We start from the raw sequence: 21,115 nt of genomic DNA on the forward strand, positions 1-21,115 counted from the left end.
AATTCTCATCAGTAGCCGTAGACACCGGGAGATGGTGACATTGCGCCTTCAAATCTCCCAGTGTATGTAATTTTGAACCTTGGATGCAGGACTCAGTCTAGTCTTGGAAAGAATAATTTAAAGTCATATTCTAAAATGTGTGGTTTGCTGTTTACAGACATTGCTAAAATACAGCACATGAGGATGTCAAGACGGGGAGACTCCCCAGGAACACGAACCCGGAATGCACGGAACGGGAGATTTGGGGCAGTGCAGAAGAGGCATGTAAAATTAAACAGTGCTTGAGGGGAAACACTTAAACCATGGGATTGAGGAAACTTTCCGGCAGTAGAGTCTCCTCAGTGGATCTCTTCAAATTACTTGATGACAATGTTGGTACAGTTACAACCTTCAAGGTTGCTACTTTTAAGAATCATTTGTTGAATTTTTAGTATCAACACACAAGTAATATCAGGAGAGTTAGATTTATAGAAAAGAACATAAAAGTCATAAGTTAGTCAGTGTGAAAGCTGCAGAGCCAGGGAAACTTGGAGAATGATCAGAAGGGGACAATGGGTGTCTGTAGATGGTGATGCAATTCTCCATCCAAATGTCTGCATAGTAAGTGCATTCTCACTGTTATGGGAGGTCATCCCTCCATAGAGGAGCTCCTGATGCTTGTTGGTGTGCGATGTTGTCTGGAGATTGGGTGTTAACTCCTATCTTTATGGCTTCCTTTACAGAAATTCTAAGCAGGCCAATCAATTTTGTCTGAGCCTTATAGTCACTTCTCTTATTTAGACACTAGATGGCGCCCTAGAGACGGGTATGGTGTAAGTTGGCTGTTGGTGTGCTGTCATAATTTCAGCAGAAGAAGGCAATCCTAGCTGAGGGTTGTCCTAAATCCACAGTTGGTCTATTGACCTTTGCAGAAAGAGTCCCTAGTGAGGGTAATCTGTGCCCAAAAGCCTCTCCCTGGAGTAGGGTAGGGCTAGACACTGTCTCCACACCAGCCTGCACTGGGCAGTCACTAACTGTGAGATCGGCTTCCTCTGCATGCTATGCTACCAGTGCTGCACAGCTGGGACGCACCCTGAGCCCACAGTCGACTGAGAACGAACCAACGATGATAATGTATGTAGGACCCACAGTGCCTGTCTGTTGCGTGTCCCAGTGCAAACGGATGCAGCTGACAGGGGCTGCAACACCGAGGCTGGTCCCGAGGGCTCATCTTCAGCAGGTCTGGGAAGGAAGCCCCATGGGGTCTGACTGGTATTGCTTTTACCAACCCAGTTTGCGTTCCAAGCCAAAGTTCCAGGTTTACTGCCCTTTCCTAGCCCCAGCAGAAAGGCTCTTGCCCTGTGCTACCACACCTGAGGTTGAAGTATTGGTGAACGTGAGCTGCTGGCCATTAGGGCTGATACGGACCTGTAGCTGACCAAACCAAATACGTGTGCTATAAGAGTATAGTGTCCATTGCATCTCAGGGTAAGCTTAGAGACTTCACCTGTAACCATTAGCCTGGACAGCGGTGAAGCCCAAGGCTGGGATCATACCTGATTCTCACAGCCACAAGGACCTGCACAGCCTTGGGTCTGATGTTTTTGAGGCCACCTCTAACACTGGTGGTGACCCAGACAGAATCTCAAGTCCACCTGTTGGTATGTAGGTCAGTCTAGAGGCTCCATCCACAAACTACTCCCCGGGTGTATGAGTCTTTGTTTATCGCCCGGTTCTGGGTCTTACAACAAGAGGCACTTACTGAACATCAGCACCTTGCTCTAATGTCCTGTAGGTGGAGTGCTGATTCCCTCTGCCGCCAGTGGTTGGAGGTGAGAGGAGGGGTAGTCAGTCAGCTTTGGTTAGCATTAATTCCAGTATCATGTTTCCATTGGTGTTGGATCTAGGAATCGAGGTCTGGGTCTTGTATTTGGTTTTACCCCGTGGGGCCCGAGTTTCAAGTCTAAGGTGTGGCTTTAATTCCTTCTCCTTTTCCACCCGAGTTGCTTGGCTGGGAGGTGAAATGTGGGCAGCTCCTTCCTGTCTTCTTCAGTGGGTCTTTTGTTTATACTAAAATCTAGTACTGTGGTTACCTACCCAGCTTCATTAGCAGTGGGGACTTGCTGTGAGGATCATACTGGTGATTCCAGAGGACACAACAGCTAAAAGCATCTGGCTCAGACCACCTTGCTTTGCTTGTTTGGTTTGTTGGAAAGAGTCTCCCTTTGTAACCCAGGCTGGCCTTAAGCTTGGCTACTCTCCTGCCTCAACTTCTGATATGCTTGGGTAAAAGACCTGTGTCACCACACTGCTTGCTTCTCCTGCCTTCTTTAAAGTTGATGAGTTTAAAAGGGGAATATGCTCACAGAATTTAAAGTGGGTAAACATTTTTGCTATATGTAAGTATTACTTTAATTAAAAGTTTCTTAAAGAAATAGAAAACCAAAGTGATAAATTAAGTGCATACATCATGGACTTTATTAAAAGTTTAGTGAAAATGCAGTAGTTTGGCACAGTTAGAGTAACAAAAGGTTAATATTAGGTATGGTGGTCATGACTTTCAGGCTGCTCTTGATTTATATAGCAAAACCATGTCCAAAACAGCAGCAGCAGTAGCAACAGCAGCAGCAGCAACAACAACAACAACAACCCCCGTAAACCAAAAAACATATGTGAAAAAATTTTAGAGGAAAATGTAAAGGTAGTAGCTATAGTGATAAAAGAAAGAAATCTAAGAATATATATTCACAGTAATTATTTGAATAAACATCTCCAAATCAGTAATTTTGTGTCCATCCATTTTTATCATTAAAAGACAAAAACCCCTATGGAAAGTCTGCAATAATTGCTTGTGCAGATATGAAGATTAGATGCATGATATGCATAGGGCATGTGAAGTCCATGCTATGGAGCAGTAGAGGAAAACGCAGGCACACACGGGTAAGACACATCAGGATTAGCTTATAATGATTCTTTGTGCACTGCTCTGTGGGCCACAACGCTGTGGCATCAGTGTTGCTTGGGACATCTTGGTTACTCCAGAGAGGTAAGGCTTCTTCTGCAGTTCTGCTCCCCAGCCTGCTGGGGCAGCTTTTCAAGCAGATGGACCGGAAGTAGGAAAAATCGAAAGGTCACAATTACTCAGCATCTTTGAAGAAAGATTAATAATCTGGAATGCCTTTGGAATAAGTGGCAAGAAATGAGTAGGGGGTTGGCACAACAGCTTAGTCACAGAAGACTTGCTTGTTGTCCTGTTCTAAGGAACCTGGGCCTTATATCATGGAGAACTGAGAATGCTATGCACTAAGGGGGCCTTATTATATCCTACTTCATTTGGAGTTAGGCTGATAAAAAGACAGAGTCTTTCCCTGTACGCAAATAGACATGAAGACCCCAGGGAACATGGAGACTGTCGCCAGCACTGGGGACCAGGAAGGTCTGTGCGTGAGTGAAGGCTTTGAAGTCACAGTTACAATGGTGTGCTGACCCTGTAAGCAACTTCTCACCCATGCTGTCAGTAATCACAAAATAAATAAATAAATAAATAAATAACCACTGGTCCGCCAAGTGGGTCACTGATGCAATTGTTACTTTGGTCTCTTGTGAGCTTCTTTTTTGTTGGATGGGGGGAATAGATGTGTCTGTGTCTCCCCAGTAAACATCTGTCACAAAACTGTTGGCACCCAAACAGGGACCTGGCAGAATTCAAGATGAATTGGGGAGGAATGATTGCATCGTCCTGCCTATATGTATCAAGGAAGGGAACTGAGGGTTAGGCACCAGGAGGGTAAAATCCTGAAATGGTGATGTGATATAAGAGACTTGCCTTGTTCCTATGTCAGTGGTTGCATGGCCCCTGCAGTGGGTCTTGAGGCATGGAAAAGATGCTGACTCCTTATCTGTAGGAGGAACAGTGTTGGCTATCTCTATGTAAATGCCTGGCCACACAGCTGCAAAAGCAGCTCCCACAGGAGGACCTAATTGAAGACTGCCTGAGAAACCAAGAATTGCTGGTGCAGACAATGCCAGTCAATTGGGAACTGCTGTTTAGAAGAGATGCTTTCTTGGAACCAACGGGGCACGCGTGGAGGGTGTTAAAGGAGCTTGCAGCAGTGCTCAGATGAGCTTGCTGTAGCATTTCTCACTATACTCCCAGAGTCTATGTCATTAACTCTGTACCAACTCACCTCTAACCCCACAAGGGCAGGTAGGGTCCAGAGCACAGGCAGCATTTATCCAGTGGGAAGTCTGGGTGAGTGGTGTATGGGAAATCCTGGTGATGCTGTCTTCTTCACAGAGTGGCATGCCAGTTTGGTGAATGCATTCTGGTATGTGGGTACAGAGGTGTTCTGATAAACTTATGATTTAAAATAAAATTTTCAGTTTGTAAGAGCAACATATTAGGAATGAGAGTGTCCACAGGCTGCCATAGAGGTTGTGGTGGTGTCCACTGCTGTGTGTAGGAAAGAAATAAAACATGTGTTTTAGGCTGAGGTGACTGCACAGTGGCAAAGTGCATTGTGTAAGAGAGGATGAGCTGGGGGGGGGGGATGCTGTCTTTCTGTTTGTTAAAGCAGGATATGAGAAAAAGATCTGTACTAAAGAGACTTTCCAGGGCTCAAAAACTTGGAAGCCATAAAAAAAAGTTCAAGAGAATGTTTTTGTTGTTTTGTTTTGTTTTGTTTTGTTTTTTAAGTGATATAGAGTACCCAGTTCGCTGAGTCAGATGAGACCCTCTTGGGTACCAGAGTTGATAAGCAGCAGCTCATAAGCAGAGAGGAAAACCAAACAGGTGAAGGGGCTAAGCTTGATTATGGAATGTGCAGCTGTCTCATCTGAGTACACTGTGAACATTTCTTTCCTGGGTTCAGAGAGATTGTTCAGCCACTCAAGGAGGTAGGTGGAGGCACAGCCAAAGAGATGGGTACCTATTCCCCTAAGGGCCTTAAGATAGACTAAGCAGCTAGAATCCACCCCATCGAGTCCACCAGGGGTGAGGAAGATGCAAGGAGGCCTGAGATTGAGACAGCCAGATCAACACCAACGCAAAAGAATTCATGCTGTACTATGCCTTTTTTTTATGCTTGTTTCTTCTTAGCTGTGAACTTCTGGGATCACCTGATCACTGCTCGGCGCGTACACAAAACAGATGATAAAGGATTTCTGCAAGACAAGACACTGCTCGCTTTGGCTGTGGATTGCACAATCCAACTGTATTTATGGTAGAAAAAAAGAGGGAGGGGACCAAACTGCAAGTAAGAGCTTCTGGGGAAGAGATGTTTACCCGCCGGAACATATTAGATTCTGATAAGATGCTTGGAAGACCTTATGTTTTTAGGTTCCAAGTAGTTGGGATCGATTTAAACTCATGGCCACCCCTGCATTTCTGCTCAACAGAATTAAATTGTGGATCCCTTTCTCTGAGGTCTGAGAAGCTGGCATATTCTTCTCCTTGGGCCTATAGTTTCAAGCAGATTTACTTTCTCCAAAGGATGGATTCTGTCTTCTTTAGACCTGTTTGGTGGTGGTGGTGCTCTACAGCTGAAAGACCTGTCCTAGTGTTAGATGTCATTCCATAGCAGTTTGTGGCCACCCTTTGCTGGTTTTCTGTCTGCATTGAGGGTGTGTGGAGTTTCAGAAGTGTCTGGACCCCTGGTGGGATAGATCCCGGAGACCTGGAGTCCAGGCAGTGTACAGCTCTGTCTATCCATCCATCATCCATCTGTCCATCTTAGCACTGTCAGTTGTCCCCAGTGATAGGGATCCGACTTTCATATTAAATCTGTTGCCGCTTGCTCTGTGTTTCCCTCCTTCTCCCTTAGTCAAACCATGTCTCCCAGTTTTGTGATGATTATGGCTTATTCCACAGCACCGCTACCATCTTCTCACGCATGATCCATTCTTCAAACCTCTTGCACCTGCCAGGAGTTCTGGGGGAGCAGTGCCTGCCTCTGCATTCTCCCCTTTCATCTCTGTAAATCTCCCTGTGGATGCTTTTCCCTCCTGTGTCAGGCGTCCTGTTTAAATGATGTTTCTAGTATTCCTACAGGTTTTTATTTACATCCTATACGATGTGTCTAAACCATCTTCATAAGTGTTGTGGATCTACCCCAGACGGAAAGAAACAGGCATTGGATGTTGCATCTACACAAAGCATTGCCTCCTCACACAGGCCCATGAGGGAGGTAAAAGTGGGGTGACGTCGGGTGCCTGTGCTTTAATTTCATGTCTGGACTTCAGCTCCAGGCACAGAGATCGATAGATTCTTGTCCTTAACATTTTTTGAGGCACCCCCAGTTGTAGGAGAAACAAAACCTACCAGGACAGATTCCAGAATCAGAGGTGACTGTCAGCGCTGAGGGTAAAGATGTACCTTCAGCACATAGGAACTTAACAGACCAACATCCTAACAGGCAGGCTTGTAGGACCAGAGCTGAGGAAATGATGCTGGACATAGGGAGGAGAGACAGCATCCTGACCAGGACTGCTTACTTGTGCATACCTCCTGCCCACTGTTTAAACCTAATATTCATGTCTGTATCCCAAAGACAGACATGGACCCTTCCACTGTCTCTCTTCCCCATGTGACCAAACTGAATAGGTTCCCTCCCCTCTCTGTTTCTCCCATTATTTGGGACAGTGGCCAGATGGACCTGGCCTTTTGGAGTTAAGAGCAGGGCTTTTGCCTTAAAATCTGAGAAACAGGAGCAAAGGCACAAAGCCCCAAGCAAACGTGGCCACTTTATGTGTCAGCAGCAGACCTGATGTAATTTTAATTTGAAGAGTAGCTTTCATTATATCTCTGAGAAATTGTAAACTCAATATTTGTTAATAGAGAAGCCTCCAATTACATCTGTAATCTTGGATTTATTTTTTGTTTAACTTAAGAATATGTATTCATATTTTATTTTGTAATTACAAAAACAACAAAAAATAATAAAAAAGGAAGATATCTTCTAATTGTGGTATTTACTGGCAGACAGAATTACATTTCTGAACATGTTTATTTCCTTATGAAAGTGTTTCTGCTTTATTTGTTTGCTTGCTTTGATCAAATCATGGTTGGAAAATTCCTTGGGCCCAAAAGACAATAGACTCTTGGCTTATTTAAAGACATACTATTTAATTGTAGTGCCGGAATATATAAATTATGTCAAATTAAAATAGCTCAAGTGTAGAGGGCACAGAGGGCCTCCATGAGCAACTGAAGGAGTTGAATGGACTGTGTGAGGAATCAGTGACTGGGAGGGCTTCAAGCCTGTGGCTGAGACAAACGGACCAAGTTCCCAGGGAAAGCCTGTCAGAGAAAAAAGAAAAAAAGAAAGAAAAAGAAAAAGAAAACAATAAGTACTTGTACAAATGAATTTAGGTAAAAAACTACAAATATTAAAGACGGCTTTATTGGGGGAAGGAAACACTTAATATTAAAATATTAATTAAACAACAATAAATCTAGCATTTGAAAGTGTGCACTTAAAGACTGTCTGAGGGGAAGGCTGCACCGATGTGAGATTAAAGCTGGAGTTTACTCCCTATGAGAGGCGTGGTGGGTAATTTCCGTATCTACTCGACTTGGCTATGTGGTCTCCAAACACCTGGAGAAAGACTGGAGAGTCTGTGAGACTGACAGGTGAGTCAGTAGGCTGAGTAAGCAGAAAGTGAATAAGCAGACCCCTCTAATCTACAGGGAGTGGAGAGGCTGACCCTCACCCTGGGCAGTGAGATCTTTCCCTTGATTTTAGGCAGGACCTACAGCATAAGCTCACTCTGTTCTCAGACCTTCGGATTTGGACCAGAACTGCATCACGAGCGAGCACTTCTGCATCTTCACCTGAGCAGCGTAGACATCAGGCCTGCCACTCTCCATAGCTGCCATGCACCTTCTTCATCGGCCTTTCAGTTTCCCACCCTGCCTCCAACTTTGCTTCTTTTCAGGAAAGCCTTGCCTGGTAGGGATGAGGTAGTATTTCTCTGTTTGAAGTTCATAGTCACAGCTCAGAGGAGATGCTGTTTATGCAAACCCAGGTGCTTCTCCTGGTCCTTGGTGCATAGCTGTGCTAGGCGGTTCTGGTGCCAGTGGGCAGGTGGGGCACCAGGCTGTTTCAGACGCAGACTTTTGGGTGGGGATCAGTGAATGCCTGCGTTGTCTTCTCTGGGATGTTCTTCCTCTGTGCAGTCTGGCTGCAGTGATGATAAAGTCCTTAAGGGGGCAGGCTCATGGGTGGTAGGTTCTGATGAGTTGACCTCTAGGAGACCAACTAGCCTAGAAGGTTATCAAAGATAACTGTCCTTTGCATATAGTCATGCTTTCTTGAGGATCTGCTCCGTACTTTGGGAAACAACATCTCGATTCTTCAAATATGGAAAAATTGTTGTGTATTAGTACATTTTGCCATACTTTCTTTAAATGTTGTGAGATTTGTAAAGGTCACCATAATAAAACACTAGACACTGGATGGCTTAAACTACAAATATTTATTTATTTATTTATTTATTTATTCGCACTGTTGGAGGCTAAAAGTCTGAGATGAAGATGTGAAAAAGGCTTATAAACTACACAGTGGAAAAAAAAAAACCCTTTCCTTTTTGAGTTTCTTTAAGTCATAGTGTTTTAACCCCAGCAACAGAAATCCCAGCTGAGACAGGGATTGACATCCCGTTGTGGGGTATTGCTGTGATAGACCTGATTGTGTGGTTTGGGGAAGGACTATGGAAGTTTGAGTGTTCAAAGCTCAGTGAGCCGTTGGGACCTTGAAAGATAATATTGAGAGCAAAGCAAACAACAGAGGCCTGCCTGGCTTGTGAAGTTTCTGAGGGAAGTAAAGACTATCTGGGCCATTTGTGTGATATTTAGAATTAAAAATAATCCATGGGAAACCTTTCCTTTGCTGGAAAAACTGATACTGGACATCGGGGACTAATCAGCTGTGATGAAGAACAGACCATTTCACGGGGGCTAAGTCTTCTGGAAAGTGTTACCTTAGGGTCAACATGCAGAGGCTGTAGTCTAGAGGTAGCCAAGCCTGTACCTCATACTGACAGCCAAACTTGGTAATGTGTAAGAGTTCTCAGGGGGTGTTGGCCTTGAAGGCTTGAAGGGGTCTGTCTGGACAACAACTGAAACTTGCCACTAAGAGAGGCCATAGGTAAAGGTGTGTCGCCTCAGCTGCATTCGAAACTTCAGAATTGAAAAAGCTACGGAGAAAGGTTGAGGTGGGGCACTGTATCAGGGTTAGAATTCCTGAAGAGAGTCCAGGAGAGGTAATGGGTCAAGGTGAAACCCAGCTGCAGTGGAGACCCTAGTGTTTTGAAGATGTCAGGACCAGGGGATGATCACCAAGGATAGCTGCAGTCATGAAGTAGCAGCAGCCTGAGCCTAGGAGGTGAAGTGTGTGTGTGTGTGTGTGTGTGTGTGTGTGTCATGTGTGTGTGTGTGTGTGTCTGTGTGTGTGTGTTTGTGTGTATGTGTGTGTCTGTGTGTTTGTGTGTATGTGTGTGTGTCTGTGTGTGTGTGTGTCTGCGTGTGTGTGTCTGTGGTGTCAGGGTTAGAAAAGTGACCCTTCCAGTGCCCTTGAAACCCAGAGGATTTTGAATGAGTCCCAGATGTGAGGATTGTAAATGAGTCCCTTACATCAGGCAATGAACTTTTTTACCCTGTTGCTTTTTGGTTTTGCCCTTATTTGGTTGTAGTTGCACCCTGGTTATTCTCTTGAAACAAGAACGTCTTTAACATTTTAAATTTCATAGTAACCCATAGTTAAGAGACCTTGCAGTTTTAGAGAGACTTCGGAAATTTTTTATGTGTTTGTTAGTTTTTGGCTTTTGATACAGGGTTTCTCTATATAGTCCTGATTGTCCTGAAACTTGCTCTGTAGACCAGGTTGGCCTTGAACTCACAGAGATCTGCCTGCCTTTGTCTCTTGAGTGCTGGGATTAAAGATGTGGACCATCACAACCTGGTGACTTTGAACATCTTAGAGAAGTTTTTAACTTTTAAATACCTTGGATATTTTAAAGAAACCAAACTTTCAAAATGTTTGAATTCTTAAAAACTGTGTGGACTTTAAAAAAGTTGAAATGTTTTAAATTATAATATAGATAGTAGTATGAGCTCTTGAGGATAAAGAAGTCAGGAAAGGCTATAGATGACTAGTGCCGTGTTTGTGTGTCAAATTGATAGGGGTCAGTTGTGCTGGCAAGTTTTTATGTCAACTTAACAAACAAGCTAGAGTTGTTTAAAAAGACAGAACCTTAGTTAAGAAAATGCCCCCACCAGATTGTCCTGTGGGGATCATCACACTGTAGGCAGCCTTATCCCTGGGCAGGTGGTCCTATGTAAGAATGTAGGCTGAGCAAGCCACAAGGAGCAAACCAGTAAGCAGCATCCACTGTGGGCCATGTCAGCTCCTGCCTCTAGGTTCCTGCTTTGGCTTTCTTTCATGATGGACTACAGGTTATAAGCCAAAAGGAACCTTTCCTCCCCAAGTTGCTTTTGGTCATGGTGTTTTATCACAGAAATAGAAACGCTCACTAAGACAGTAGTGTTAATTGATTTTCTGTTTTCTAACATTCACACCCTTTATTATTTCCCCTAGCTTGCTGTACTAGCTGGTAAGGCCACGATAACGCTCAACAGAAGCTGTGACAGGAGACACTGGGATGGGGATCCAGACTTAGAATGTCTTGTTTTTACGTTTCTTCATGTTTCATTCCAGTGTTTGTATATAATTTAAGAAAACGCTCTTTTTCTTTTTACAAGACTACTTTCAACTTAAGTTGCTTAGTGAGCTTATAACGAAGTAGGTGAGATATTGTACTTACTAGGAATATCCCTTGACCCAGCTCAATTAAATTTTTCTTTCATACAAGAATGAGCTGCTTTACTGACTTCCCATCCGTGAGACCTTCTCTCTCAGCGTTCCCACCAGGTTAGGAGCACCCACAATGGGATCTCACTAGGTTAGGTTCCCGCCTAGGAGCTCCCACAATGGGATCTCACTAGGTTAGGTTCCTGCCCCCATGCACTCCTTTTCAGTCTGACTCACTTTATGAAACTTGCTTTCCTAGTTGCTTCTGCCTTCAAAACAAAACACCCACACACAACAACAACAACAACAACAACAACAACAACAACATCAACAACAAAACAAAACAAAAAAAGAAAAAAGAAAAGAAAAAGAGAAAAAAAAAACAGTTAAGAACCAAAACCCTTTTTATCTGTTTCATTAATTTAGCCTCCAGCCTCATCTAGGGTCCAGAATGTACCAGCTTAAAAATGACAATTGAAAGGATGAGGGAATGACCAAAGTTCAAGAGTGGTAGGAATATTTGATAAAACTGTACAAAGCTGAATGAGCCTCAAAAAAAAAAAAAAAAAAAAAAAAGGATTCAGAGAGGGGTTTGCACATTACTTATAGCAATATAATTGCATGTATTGCGTGAGTCTGATACAAGAAAAGATTTGCATGAGTTGGGATGCTTTCTGTACTCTGGATGGGGAAATTACAATGTTGTAGTTTCATTGTACGATGGATTGTCAAGCGGTTGGGAAATAATTAGTGCTAGAAAAACAAAGGGGGGGGGAGTTAGACTATTGTGCAAAACTGAAAACCAAAATTAATCTGTGTAGACATTTTACAGAGCTGTGTATAGGAAAATAAAATGTAAAAGGTACCAGCAACATTCTAGGTAAATATTGACATCCTTGGCGGGGGGGACTCAGGACTGAGGGGCTGGCCATGCGACAGCGAAGGAGGTGGGGGCAGCAGAAACACTGAAAGCAGTGACCTGGAAAGCTGCTAACTCAATAACAGGAAGAAATGTGACAGAGGAACAGAACCCTGATGGCCCTAATAAATAATAGGCTTTTACGAATCCGTAAGAAATGGCAACAAGGGAGTAGTAAACTTATAAAAATGCAAACTAGCAGCTGAGCACTGTGGTGCACACACGTGCACACACCTGTAATCCCAGCCCTCGGGAGGGAGGCTGGGGTAAGAGGATTAGCCTGAAGGAGGAGAGTGGGACTATCTCCAAAGAAGTAAATAGAGAATAAACAAATTAAAGGCATAAAGCATACAAGGCATGAAAGATAAATGTCTCAGTTAGTCTAGCATGCCTCGCAAAACCCACTGTGTGATGCTTGGCAGACAGCTGGGCAGATTAGAAGTCTGAAACCAGAGCAGCAGTGAGTGAAGACTCTGCTAGCCTGTAGACAGCCACTTTCCTGTAGTTCTTTCACATGAAAAACGTGTGTTGGGAGAGGGAAGGGAACGGAAGGAGAATAGAGGAAGGGGGAAAGAAGGAGGAGGGAAGGAGGGAGAAATAGAAAGGGAGTTATCTTTTTCTTCTTATAGAACCACTAGAGAACCACAGTCTTATGGTGTTAGCAGCCTGCCTATTTGTCCTCATTTAACAATAACTCTCTTTTAAAGACCCAGTCTCCCCACCCCACCCCACCCCCACCCCACCCCCAGGACAAGGGAAGGAGAGGACTATGGTGCACTTCATAGTCATAAGTAAATCGTAAATAAACACACAGGAGTGTTCTCATTTGCATGTAGAAAAAAGTACAGGAATATTTATATCCTTAGGGGATACAGATATGACTTCCTGACTTCCTGTGCTGGCTAGTTTTTATGTGGACTTGACATGAGCTGGAGTCATTTTGGAAGAGGCACCCTCAATTGAGAAAATATCCCCATCAGATTGGTTTGTGGACAAGCCCGTGGCACATTTTCTTGATTAATGATTGATGGGGTAGAGCCCAGTCTATTGATGGCCCCACCCCTGGGCTGGTGGTCCTGAGTGCTGTTAGAAAGCAGGCTGGGCAAGCCATGAGGACAAGCCAGTATGTGACATTTCTCCATGGCCTCTACATCAACTCCTGTCTCCAGGTTCCAGCCCTGTTTGAGTTCCTGCTTCGACTGACTTCCCTTGATGGATGGACTACAAGCTGTAAGATGAAATAAACCCCTCCTCCCCAAGTTGCTCTTGTCAGGGGTGTGTATCTCACAATGATGGAAACCCTAACCAACACACTTTGGCCCTAGCATTCTCAAGCCCATGACTTGATCTCCATGTTTATTCTGTTTCGAGATGTGCTATTGAGCCAATTATCTTTCTGATAAGCATTGGTTAATTCTCTTCCCCAGATTTTGCCACATGAGACTTTTAGCTCAAAGCAGCTCCTGATTTCTCAGTTCTTTTCCAGAGTTGGGTCCTACTGTCCCTGGTCATCAATATAATGTTATTGATCTTCTGCTTCTTGCCTAACAGTGTCTTATGTCCTGCCTTCATCATTTTAGTTTGGCTGGAAAGTCTATCCAGTTTCCCTTCAGAATTTTCCAGATGTGCATCTTCATTATGTGCTGTGTTTGAGGAAAGTGTTCTTCTATATTGCTTGGAAACTTAAAACCAAATTTGTACAACAGAATTCTAATATTTGAAGAATGAAGCTCCTTAGGATTTTGTCAATTTTAAAAATTTTATTCCTTTTATTCTATTACATATATTTATTTGATATTTGTTTGTTGGTTCTATTCTTATCTTATTTTATTTATTTCTATTATTGTATTTATTAGTGTGTATTTAGTGTGTAAAACAATGAGATCCACTATTAAATTTCATATACGTATATCTGTCCTTTGTCCATATTTAGTTTGTTTTACTCTCTTTTGTGCTCCAACTGCCCTTCCTGGTAATTCCTTTGCTCTTTCTGACAACACCCCTGCCCGGTTCAGCATGGCCTTGGTAGGTGTGGAAGGACATGGTTCCCACCCATGGAACAGGGCCAACAGGGTCCAAGACTGCTGTGGGCATAAGGCTTGTTTGTGTAATGCTGTACATATTTTTATGTTCCTCCTTCAAGAAATACCCTTCCTGTCAGTGTCAATGACTCTGAGATAATCAGAGATAGCACTGTCTGGGAGATGAAGGTGTGTCTAATGTCACACAAAATGCTAAATATTGGGACCTTCAGGACAGCCCTTAAGGCTGTGGGAAAGAACTCTAAAAACATGAGGTCAAAAATATATAATTTCTCAACTCTGCAGAATATAAAGAAGCAATATGAATTGTGTGAATGGCTTCATGAATCAAAAAGAACAAAAGCAGCTGCAGTATGAGCCCGCTTGTCAGAAAGAATCAAGGGGCTGGGTCATGGGATGCTGTGTCATAGAATAACCAAAACAGAACCTGGAGTAAATGACTGGGTTGATATGTAAAATAAGAGACTTGGCTTATGGTATGCAAGAGATGAGCTATCCAGAGAATTTTTTAGAATTGCAAAAAACACTTTGGAGAGTTTTCTCGAGTAGAGCAGAGAGAGAGACAGAGAGAGGGAGAGGGGGGAGGGAGAGAGAGAGGGAGAGAGGGAGGGAGAGAGAGGGAGAGAGAGAAGAGGGAGGGGGGAGGGAGGGAGAGAGAGGGAGAGAGGGAGGGAGAGAGAGGGAGAGAGAGAGAAGAGAGAGAGAGAGAGAGAGAGAGAGAGAGAGTTAGTTTCTGTGTCTGGAGATCTCCAGAGAAAGCAGAACTGAGTAGAGTAAATGCCAGTCTGGAAAGCTGTAGCATATAGACCGCCAGCTGGGATCCATGGTTTGACTTCCAGCTCTGGGACCCACGGTTTGACTTCCAGTCAATTGTTTTTGCAACTCCCAGGCACCCCTTCTCTTCAAAGCCCTCTCCAATCTGAGACTGGTCCTTGGCACACCCTACCCCTTCCATGTCATGTGCAGAGACACACACATGCAGTTGCACAAACACACTATAGGTTGTGATGAGAAAGGTGTGATACCATCTTTCTGGCTTATTTTACTCACCATGATGACCTGCTGCTCCATCAATATTTCTGAAAAATGTCGTGGTTTCATTCATCAGATTTCTTTATCTCTTCATCTGCTGCGGGACATATAGGCTGGCTCTGTGTCTTGGCTGTGTGGCAATAAGCACATATGAGCAGGTTTCTCTAGGTATGACAAGCTAGAGTCCTCCTGAGCTAGAGCCAATGAAAGTCAAATCAAAATGAGTATGTGGACTGTAATCAGTCAGACAGTCTGGGTTGTGCTGCTATAACAAGCAAGCCCTACGTCTTTCATGTTAAGACTCATGCAGGATTATGCCTTGGTTGTATGCATGTCACTGGGTCTGTATTCTTCTGAAGGAGCTCCATCTGCTTCTTCCACAGTTGCCTATAGGACTGTGTCTCTGAGCTTCTACCTAGAAGGGATGTCCTTCCTTCTGATCAGGCTGTGTTTCAGTAGCTAGAACATTCCATGGCCACATGTTCTGGAAGGAATCCAGAAAATCACATCCCTTCCATGTTCCCACAAGGAGGGTGGACAGTGTCTGGAGAATAATGACTATTAGACATTCTCCTGACTATTGCTGCTTACTTAAAAAAAAAATCTCTTCAATTAAACAACTACCCCTCCCCCAAATCCTTCTGGTATTTTTCTTTTTAAAATGTCCAGAAAACCACAGTTCAAGTGACTCAGAGATAGTGTCTACTCACCAGGCTTTGAGTCACAGCTGTCATGTTCTCAGCAGTTTAGGAAGTTACACTTCAGTGAACTCTGTGGACTGGGATAGAAGCAAGGGCATGCATACATTTTTCAGGGACAACATTTTAATAGGAAAAGAAGCAGGCAGGTTCTGAGCCAAAATTTAGATCCAACTAATTATTGCTGGCCACCACACATCAGGCACACAGCCAGGTATCTTTTGCATATGTTAGCTAATTCAATTCAATCCTTAAAAAAAAATTCAGGTGACTCTTATCATTCTTTATTTAACTACATAGAAAGTATGCAAAAAAAAAATCTGCTCGGAAGCTATTAACTAGTAACTAAGGTTACTAGTAAGGTGTGTCTTGATTCTGTCACCTGAAGATGCAAAAGCATAATACAGTATCATCATAGAAATTGAGACCACACTTATCAGGCAGGGCTGTGGGGTGCATGAAAGGTGAGACTTCCAAAGGAAAGAGGTTGAAGTTTATTAGTTAGGGAAAGATCCAAAAAGGGCATTAACAGAGGCGAGAAGCATTCCTCAGGGGCATTGATCCACTTGCTATTGCTGCCTAGGATGAATAGAAATGAGGTGTTGGGAGGCCTGGAGATGCGTTGGGAGAAAGCTGTGAAAACTCAGATAGGCCTGAGTGAGCACGGATGTTGGCAGTGGAAACAAAACACAATCCTACTTCTCCTCTCCAGACCCAGTGGGCATTGCAGCTTGGAGTTGGCATTCTCTCTACATAGCATCTTTTTATTCTAAGTTTCTTAAGGACATGTTCTCAGGGACCCCTTTTATATAGAGAAGCATGCAACTACCTCAGTATAGATTGCACAGAGTTTCTCTCTAAGAAACAGAACACACACACACACACACACACACACACACACACACACACACAGAGAGAGAGAGAGAGAGAGAGAGAGAGAGAGAGAGAGAGAGAGAGAGAGAGAGAGAATGCATGCCTCTTCCCCATCACTTCTTGGACATGGTGTTTGACCAATAAGATGTCATTCATTGTTTGTTTGTTTGTTTTGATGTCATTCTTTTAGGTATCAGAAAGAAAAGGGATCCTGAGAAATCTTCCTGACAAGATTTCTCAGATAAGAGTCATAAATGTGCAGGCACAACCCAGATGGACAGGGGAAAACACAGAGCCTGTAGGCTCTTCTGGAAGGCCTGAGTTCTAGATCTGAGTTTTCAGGCTTAGTTGTGGTTTGTATGTGCTTGGCTCAGGGAGTGGTACTATTAGGAGGTGTCTCCTTGTTGGAGTAGGTGTGGCCTTGTTGGAGGGAGTGTGTCTCAGTGGGGGTAGGCCTTAAGACCTTCCCCCTAGCCACGTGGGAGCCAGTCTTCTGTCTGCCTTTGGATCAAAATGTAGAACTTTCTGCTCCTCTAGCCCTATGTATGCCTGGACGCTGCCGTGCTCCCACATTTATGATAATAGACTGACCCTCTGAACCTATAAGCCAGCCCCAATTAAATGTTGTCCTTTGTAAGAGTTGCCTTGGTTATGGTGTGTCTTCACAGCAGTGGAAACTCCAACTAAGAGAGTTGGGTATTCAGAATCAGTAAGTAGACTGATCCTCCAGGGAAAGTCTGCAGTTTTCAACCATTTGGAGTCGATTTAAACATTTTCCCTTCTTCCTGCTGCCTGCCAGATATCTACTATCAGCTTGCCCTTTCTGGGCTACATTTTAACACCATTTTATGAAAAAAATTTGTTTCCCAAGTCTGAGAACACATCTTTAGTGAGAACTGCATACAGGGCAGGTCTGTTTTGACTGCCGAGAACCGAGAGAGTCTGAGAACTGGGGGTCAAGAGCAGCAAGGCTCTGGCTTCAGCATCCTAGTGCCCTAGCTAGCAAAAGAAGTCCAACCCGAGGCAGTGGCAACATTAGCAGACACCGAACTTCCTATCTGACAGCTGCACTTGGAGTTGAAGGAGGGCTGGATGAAGTGGCATTTCTGTCAGCTTCAGCTGGTCCTTCCCATTAACATTACAGTAATGGAGTTGTGTGGTGGTTGAAGAAAAGCATCGCTAGTTACAGGGGGTGATTTACAGGACACCAGACTCCGTATTTCAGAGTCTCCTGTGTACCATAAAAAATGTATTATAAAGGAATAATCTTTATCTGAACCGAAGCTGCGGTGTGGAAGACTCATGTCCAGCTGAGAGCAGCAGCGAGCTTTTGTTCACCCAGGGAAAAGTCCCCGGTCTTCGTCATATTTGATTAACATTTTTCCTCTCTTTGGCACTAGGTATCTTGTTAATATTTAGACATTATATACATTTTCTTTCAACTATTGTTCCCATTATGAGATCAAATAGAACAGGAGAAGCCAGCCTCTGCAGCAGAAGAGGGAGAAAGCTGATAGTCTGGGTAACCAGCTAACTGTGCCTAGCAGGGTAGAGCACATTAGAGCCAGTGCCAGTACTCACGAAGAAGGGCTCCTGAGAGCCTCCCTAGATGGACGCTCCCCCAGTTCTAGGTTCCATCTTCCCCTTCTCCTGCGCTAAAGGCTACAACAAACCAGTCCACTTTAGAATCTCGCAAAGCCTTTAATACCACCGAGTGAGAGGAGGGATGGAAATCTCTCTGCTAAGCACAGGCACCTAAAATATTCAGTGAAGTGACACGCAGACATCCCTCTGCTTATTTGGTGTTTGGAGGGATGAGGACCCCAGTCTGTGTCAGCTCAGGGAACCCCAAGCTCCCTTAGCCCGCAGTGCCTCCCACAGGGCACAGGTGGGTGCACCTGTGGTTAAAGGGACCCGGTAGGGGACAGCGCCATCTCCCAGCAGAAAGTACAGTCTCTGGGTGAAAAGGCAGGGGCAAAAGCTTCTAGTCTGGGAAACCTTGGGGTCTGTGTCAAAGCTCCACCCATCAGGAGCCTCAAAGATAAGGCTGGGGAGGTGGAAGTTGGGGTGGGGAAAGAACTGCATCAGAAAGCAAGGCAGGAGAAAGCTAGGGAAGAGACAGTCAGAAATGGGCTGAGTTTTCTCAGAGTCCCATCGGAGGAGACCTGGGGGAACTTGTCACTGCTAGGATCTCAGCTTCTCCAGCGCAGGACGGTCCAGGCCAGCTCTGGGTTACAATTCCCTCCAAGAGTCTGGAGCGAACGCTGGCGAGCGCGGACACCTCCGACTCCCGTGGGAGCGCAGCGCTAGGGCGGGGCGAGGTCCTCCGCGCGCGCTTGGCGGCGGCTGGCGGGGGCCGGGATCTCCGCTCTCCCGGGCGCCCCAGCCTTGGCGCACGCCTCCGCTCTCGCGCACCCCCTCCGCAGGCACGCGCGAGGCGCACCCCTCCTTCCCCGGGCGGCGGCGGGCGCGCGCCCGGCCCCCTCGCCTCCGCCCCTCGGCGCCGGTCCTCTCTCCCGGCAGAAAGTTAGCAGCAGGGAAGGAACTCGGGGCTGCGGGAGCGGTAGCCGCGGCAGCGCGGGGAGAGCGGGGCGCTGCGCACGGAGCAGGTGCCGCCGCGACTAGGCGCCCCCCTCGGGCTCCTGGCCTGAGGTTGAGGGGGGCGGCGGGGGCTCGCGAGGGGAGGGGGCCATGCGTCCGGGCTTGTCCCCGGCGCAGCGGGACGGCAGCCAGGGCCGGGGGCGCAGCGGCGTCGCTCCATGCAGCCGGGGCGGCTGGGCGGCGGCGGCGGCGGCGGCGGGGGCGGCGGCTGAAACCATGTCCGGGCAGCGCCGGGGGCCGCCGCCGCCGCGAGCCGGGAGCCGCGATGGCCCGGTGGCCCGCACCGCCTCCGCCTCCGCCGCCGCCGCCGCCGCTCGCCGCGCCGCCGCTGCTGCCCGGCGCCTCCACTAAGGGGCCGCCGGCGCGCAAGCTGCTCTTCATGTGCACCCTGTCCCTGTCCGTCACCTACCTGTGCTACAGCCTGCTGGGCGGCTCGGGTTCGCTGCAGTTCCCGCTGGCGCTGCAGGAGCCCCCGGGATCCGCCGCGGAGCCCCCGCCGAGCCTGCTGTCTCCCTCGCTGCCGCCTCCCCGCGTGCGCCCCGGCGCCTCCTCGCCGCCGCCGGACAACGCGAGCCGCGGGCCACCGCCCGAGCCCCCCGAGCGCTTCACGACTCCTGCGGCCGACGGCTGGGGACTGGCGAGCGGCGGCGGTGCTCGGGACGCCTGGCCCAGGAGCCCGCCTGCCCCCGGAGACGCGGTCACAGAGCAGGACGCGCTGTTGGGGCGCGGGGCGCAGGAGCCAGGCGCAGCCGAGGAGCTGGAAGGCCGGAGGGCGGCCAACGGGAGTGCGGAACGGGGCCCCGCCAGCACCCCTGATTATGGGGAGAAGAAGCTGCCCCAGGCACTGATCATCGGGGTCAAGAAAGGAGGGACACGCGCGCTGCTGGAGGCTATCCGAGTCCACCCGGACGTAAGGGCAGTGGGCGTAGAGCCGCACTTCTTCGACAGGAACTACGAGAAGGGGCTGGAATGGTACAGGTAGGAGGCTGCTGCGGAGTGCCAGACGCATAAGGGGTCCCGAGAGCCCATAGCCAGAGCATCCAGGGGAGGGCAGTGGGAGCCCTGGCCTGTTTGCGCAGAGTCCCGGTACAGATGAGAGAACAGGACTCCAGCTAAAAGATCACTTTATTTCTGGGAAAGGGGAGGAGCAGGTGCCTTGGAGAACTACCAGGCTTCAAATCTGGGAATCCCCAGCTCTCCCGCCTGTCTGTGGGGTGTTTCCCAATCCAGGCCAATACAGGGCGCTGGGCTTCTAGTTGAGAACAAGCGGAGGAATGAGACAGGAGAGCTAAATTGACGACGAGCTTTGAGATCCCCAGGAATCAATCTAAAGCGCCCTCAAAAGCGTTTGTGTGGCTGGAATCCAACTTCAGTGTTTTAAGGTCAGAGCAAAATGAACAGTTAAAAAAAAAAAAAAAAGACGGTGTAGGCGCTTTGGCTATTTCCTACCTCTGTAACTTTATGTTCCTCTTGGCTGAATGAACACTGGGTTGATTTAGTATCAGGAGCCTAGGTGTCTAGATACCAGTTGGTGCTATAAGTATGTCTGTGCCCTGTGCAGAGATCCTTCTAATTTGAGCATCCTTGGAGACAGACTGGAGTTACTTCTGCTGGGAGTTATATACCTCTTTCTGACAGGACACCATCAGGTGTTGGAACTGCGAGGGAGGAAAGGAGCAGGAGAAAGTTAAGTGCAGGTCAGATAGCGATTATCTGTCTTTCTTGCCAGCCCCGACATTAAAACAACATTGGTGCGTGCACATGCTCAGAATGCAAGCCCCTTTCTCTCTTGTCCCTCCTCTTTCCTCCCTCTTCATATCTTTCTGGATAACAGATCTGGACGGGTGGCCCCATCTCGATCACATTTCAATAATTAATTGCAACTGTCAAACAGAAACAGAGCCCTTGTCCGCTGAAGCGATGCTATCAGTTCCACAGAGCCAATAGGTAAAATGTCCTGTGACAGGGTTGCTTTCCTGTGGAAGAGACATGCTTCCTGGGTTTAGATTACAGCCTGGGAAAAGTTTGGGCCATTATTTTGGGAATACGTAATAAGCATGTGTGTTGTGACTGTTTTCTCCCACTTTTGAAAAAAATTGTCTTGTGCCTTAAAAGCTGCAGAGAAGTACACCGAGCCATAAACATTCCAGCACATCACACTGA

General features: G+C 46.4%; 1 protein-coding gene and 1 long non-coding RNA gene across 5 annotated transcripts in view; one reads left to right on the forward strand and one right to left on the reverse strand.

Moving 5' to 3' along the window:
- Window positions 1-2,430: 2,430 nt before the first annotated feature.
- Gm26974 lies at window positions 2,431-19,491 on the reverse strand. Of its 2 annotated transcripts, none has more exons than XR_003946874.1 (4): window positions 19,362-19,491; window positions 15,491-15,558; window positions 14,799-14,910; window positions 2,431-7,276 (listed from the first exon to the last, which is right to left on the reverse strand). It is a non-coding gene; the product is annotated as a predicted gene, 26974 (long non-coding RNA). The 2 variants fall into 2 exon arrangements; XR_003946875.1 differs by having other exon boundaries at window positions 14,799-14,974; window positions 19,362-19,450.
- Hs3st4 (heparan sulfate (glucosamine) 3-O-sulfotransferase 4) overlaps window positions 18,403-21,115 on the forward strand; it is a 416,624-nt gene continuing 413,911 nt past the window's right edge. For 2 of the 3 annotated variants that reach the window (XR_003946536.1, XM_030242860.1), the window contains exon 1: window positions 18,403-19,930. Coding sequence is in view for 2 of the 3 variants with exons in the window: in XM_030242860.1 (XP_030098720.1) it covers window positions 19,218-19,930 (713 nt within the window). In the remaining variant the exon portion in view is untranslated. The remainder of the gene's footprint in view (window positions 19,931-21,115) is intronic. The other variant, NM_001252072.2, reaches the window with a different exon arrangement.

This window comes from Mus musculus, chromosome 7, assembly GCF_000001635.26.
Source record: "Mus musculus strain C57BL/6J chromosome 7, GRCm38.p6 C57BL/6J".
Classification (NCBI taxonomy): domain Eukaryota; kingdom Metazoa; phylum Chordata; class Mammalia; order Rodentia; family Muridae; genus Mus; species Mus musculus.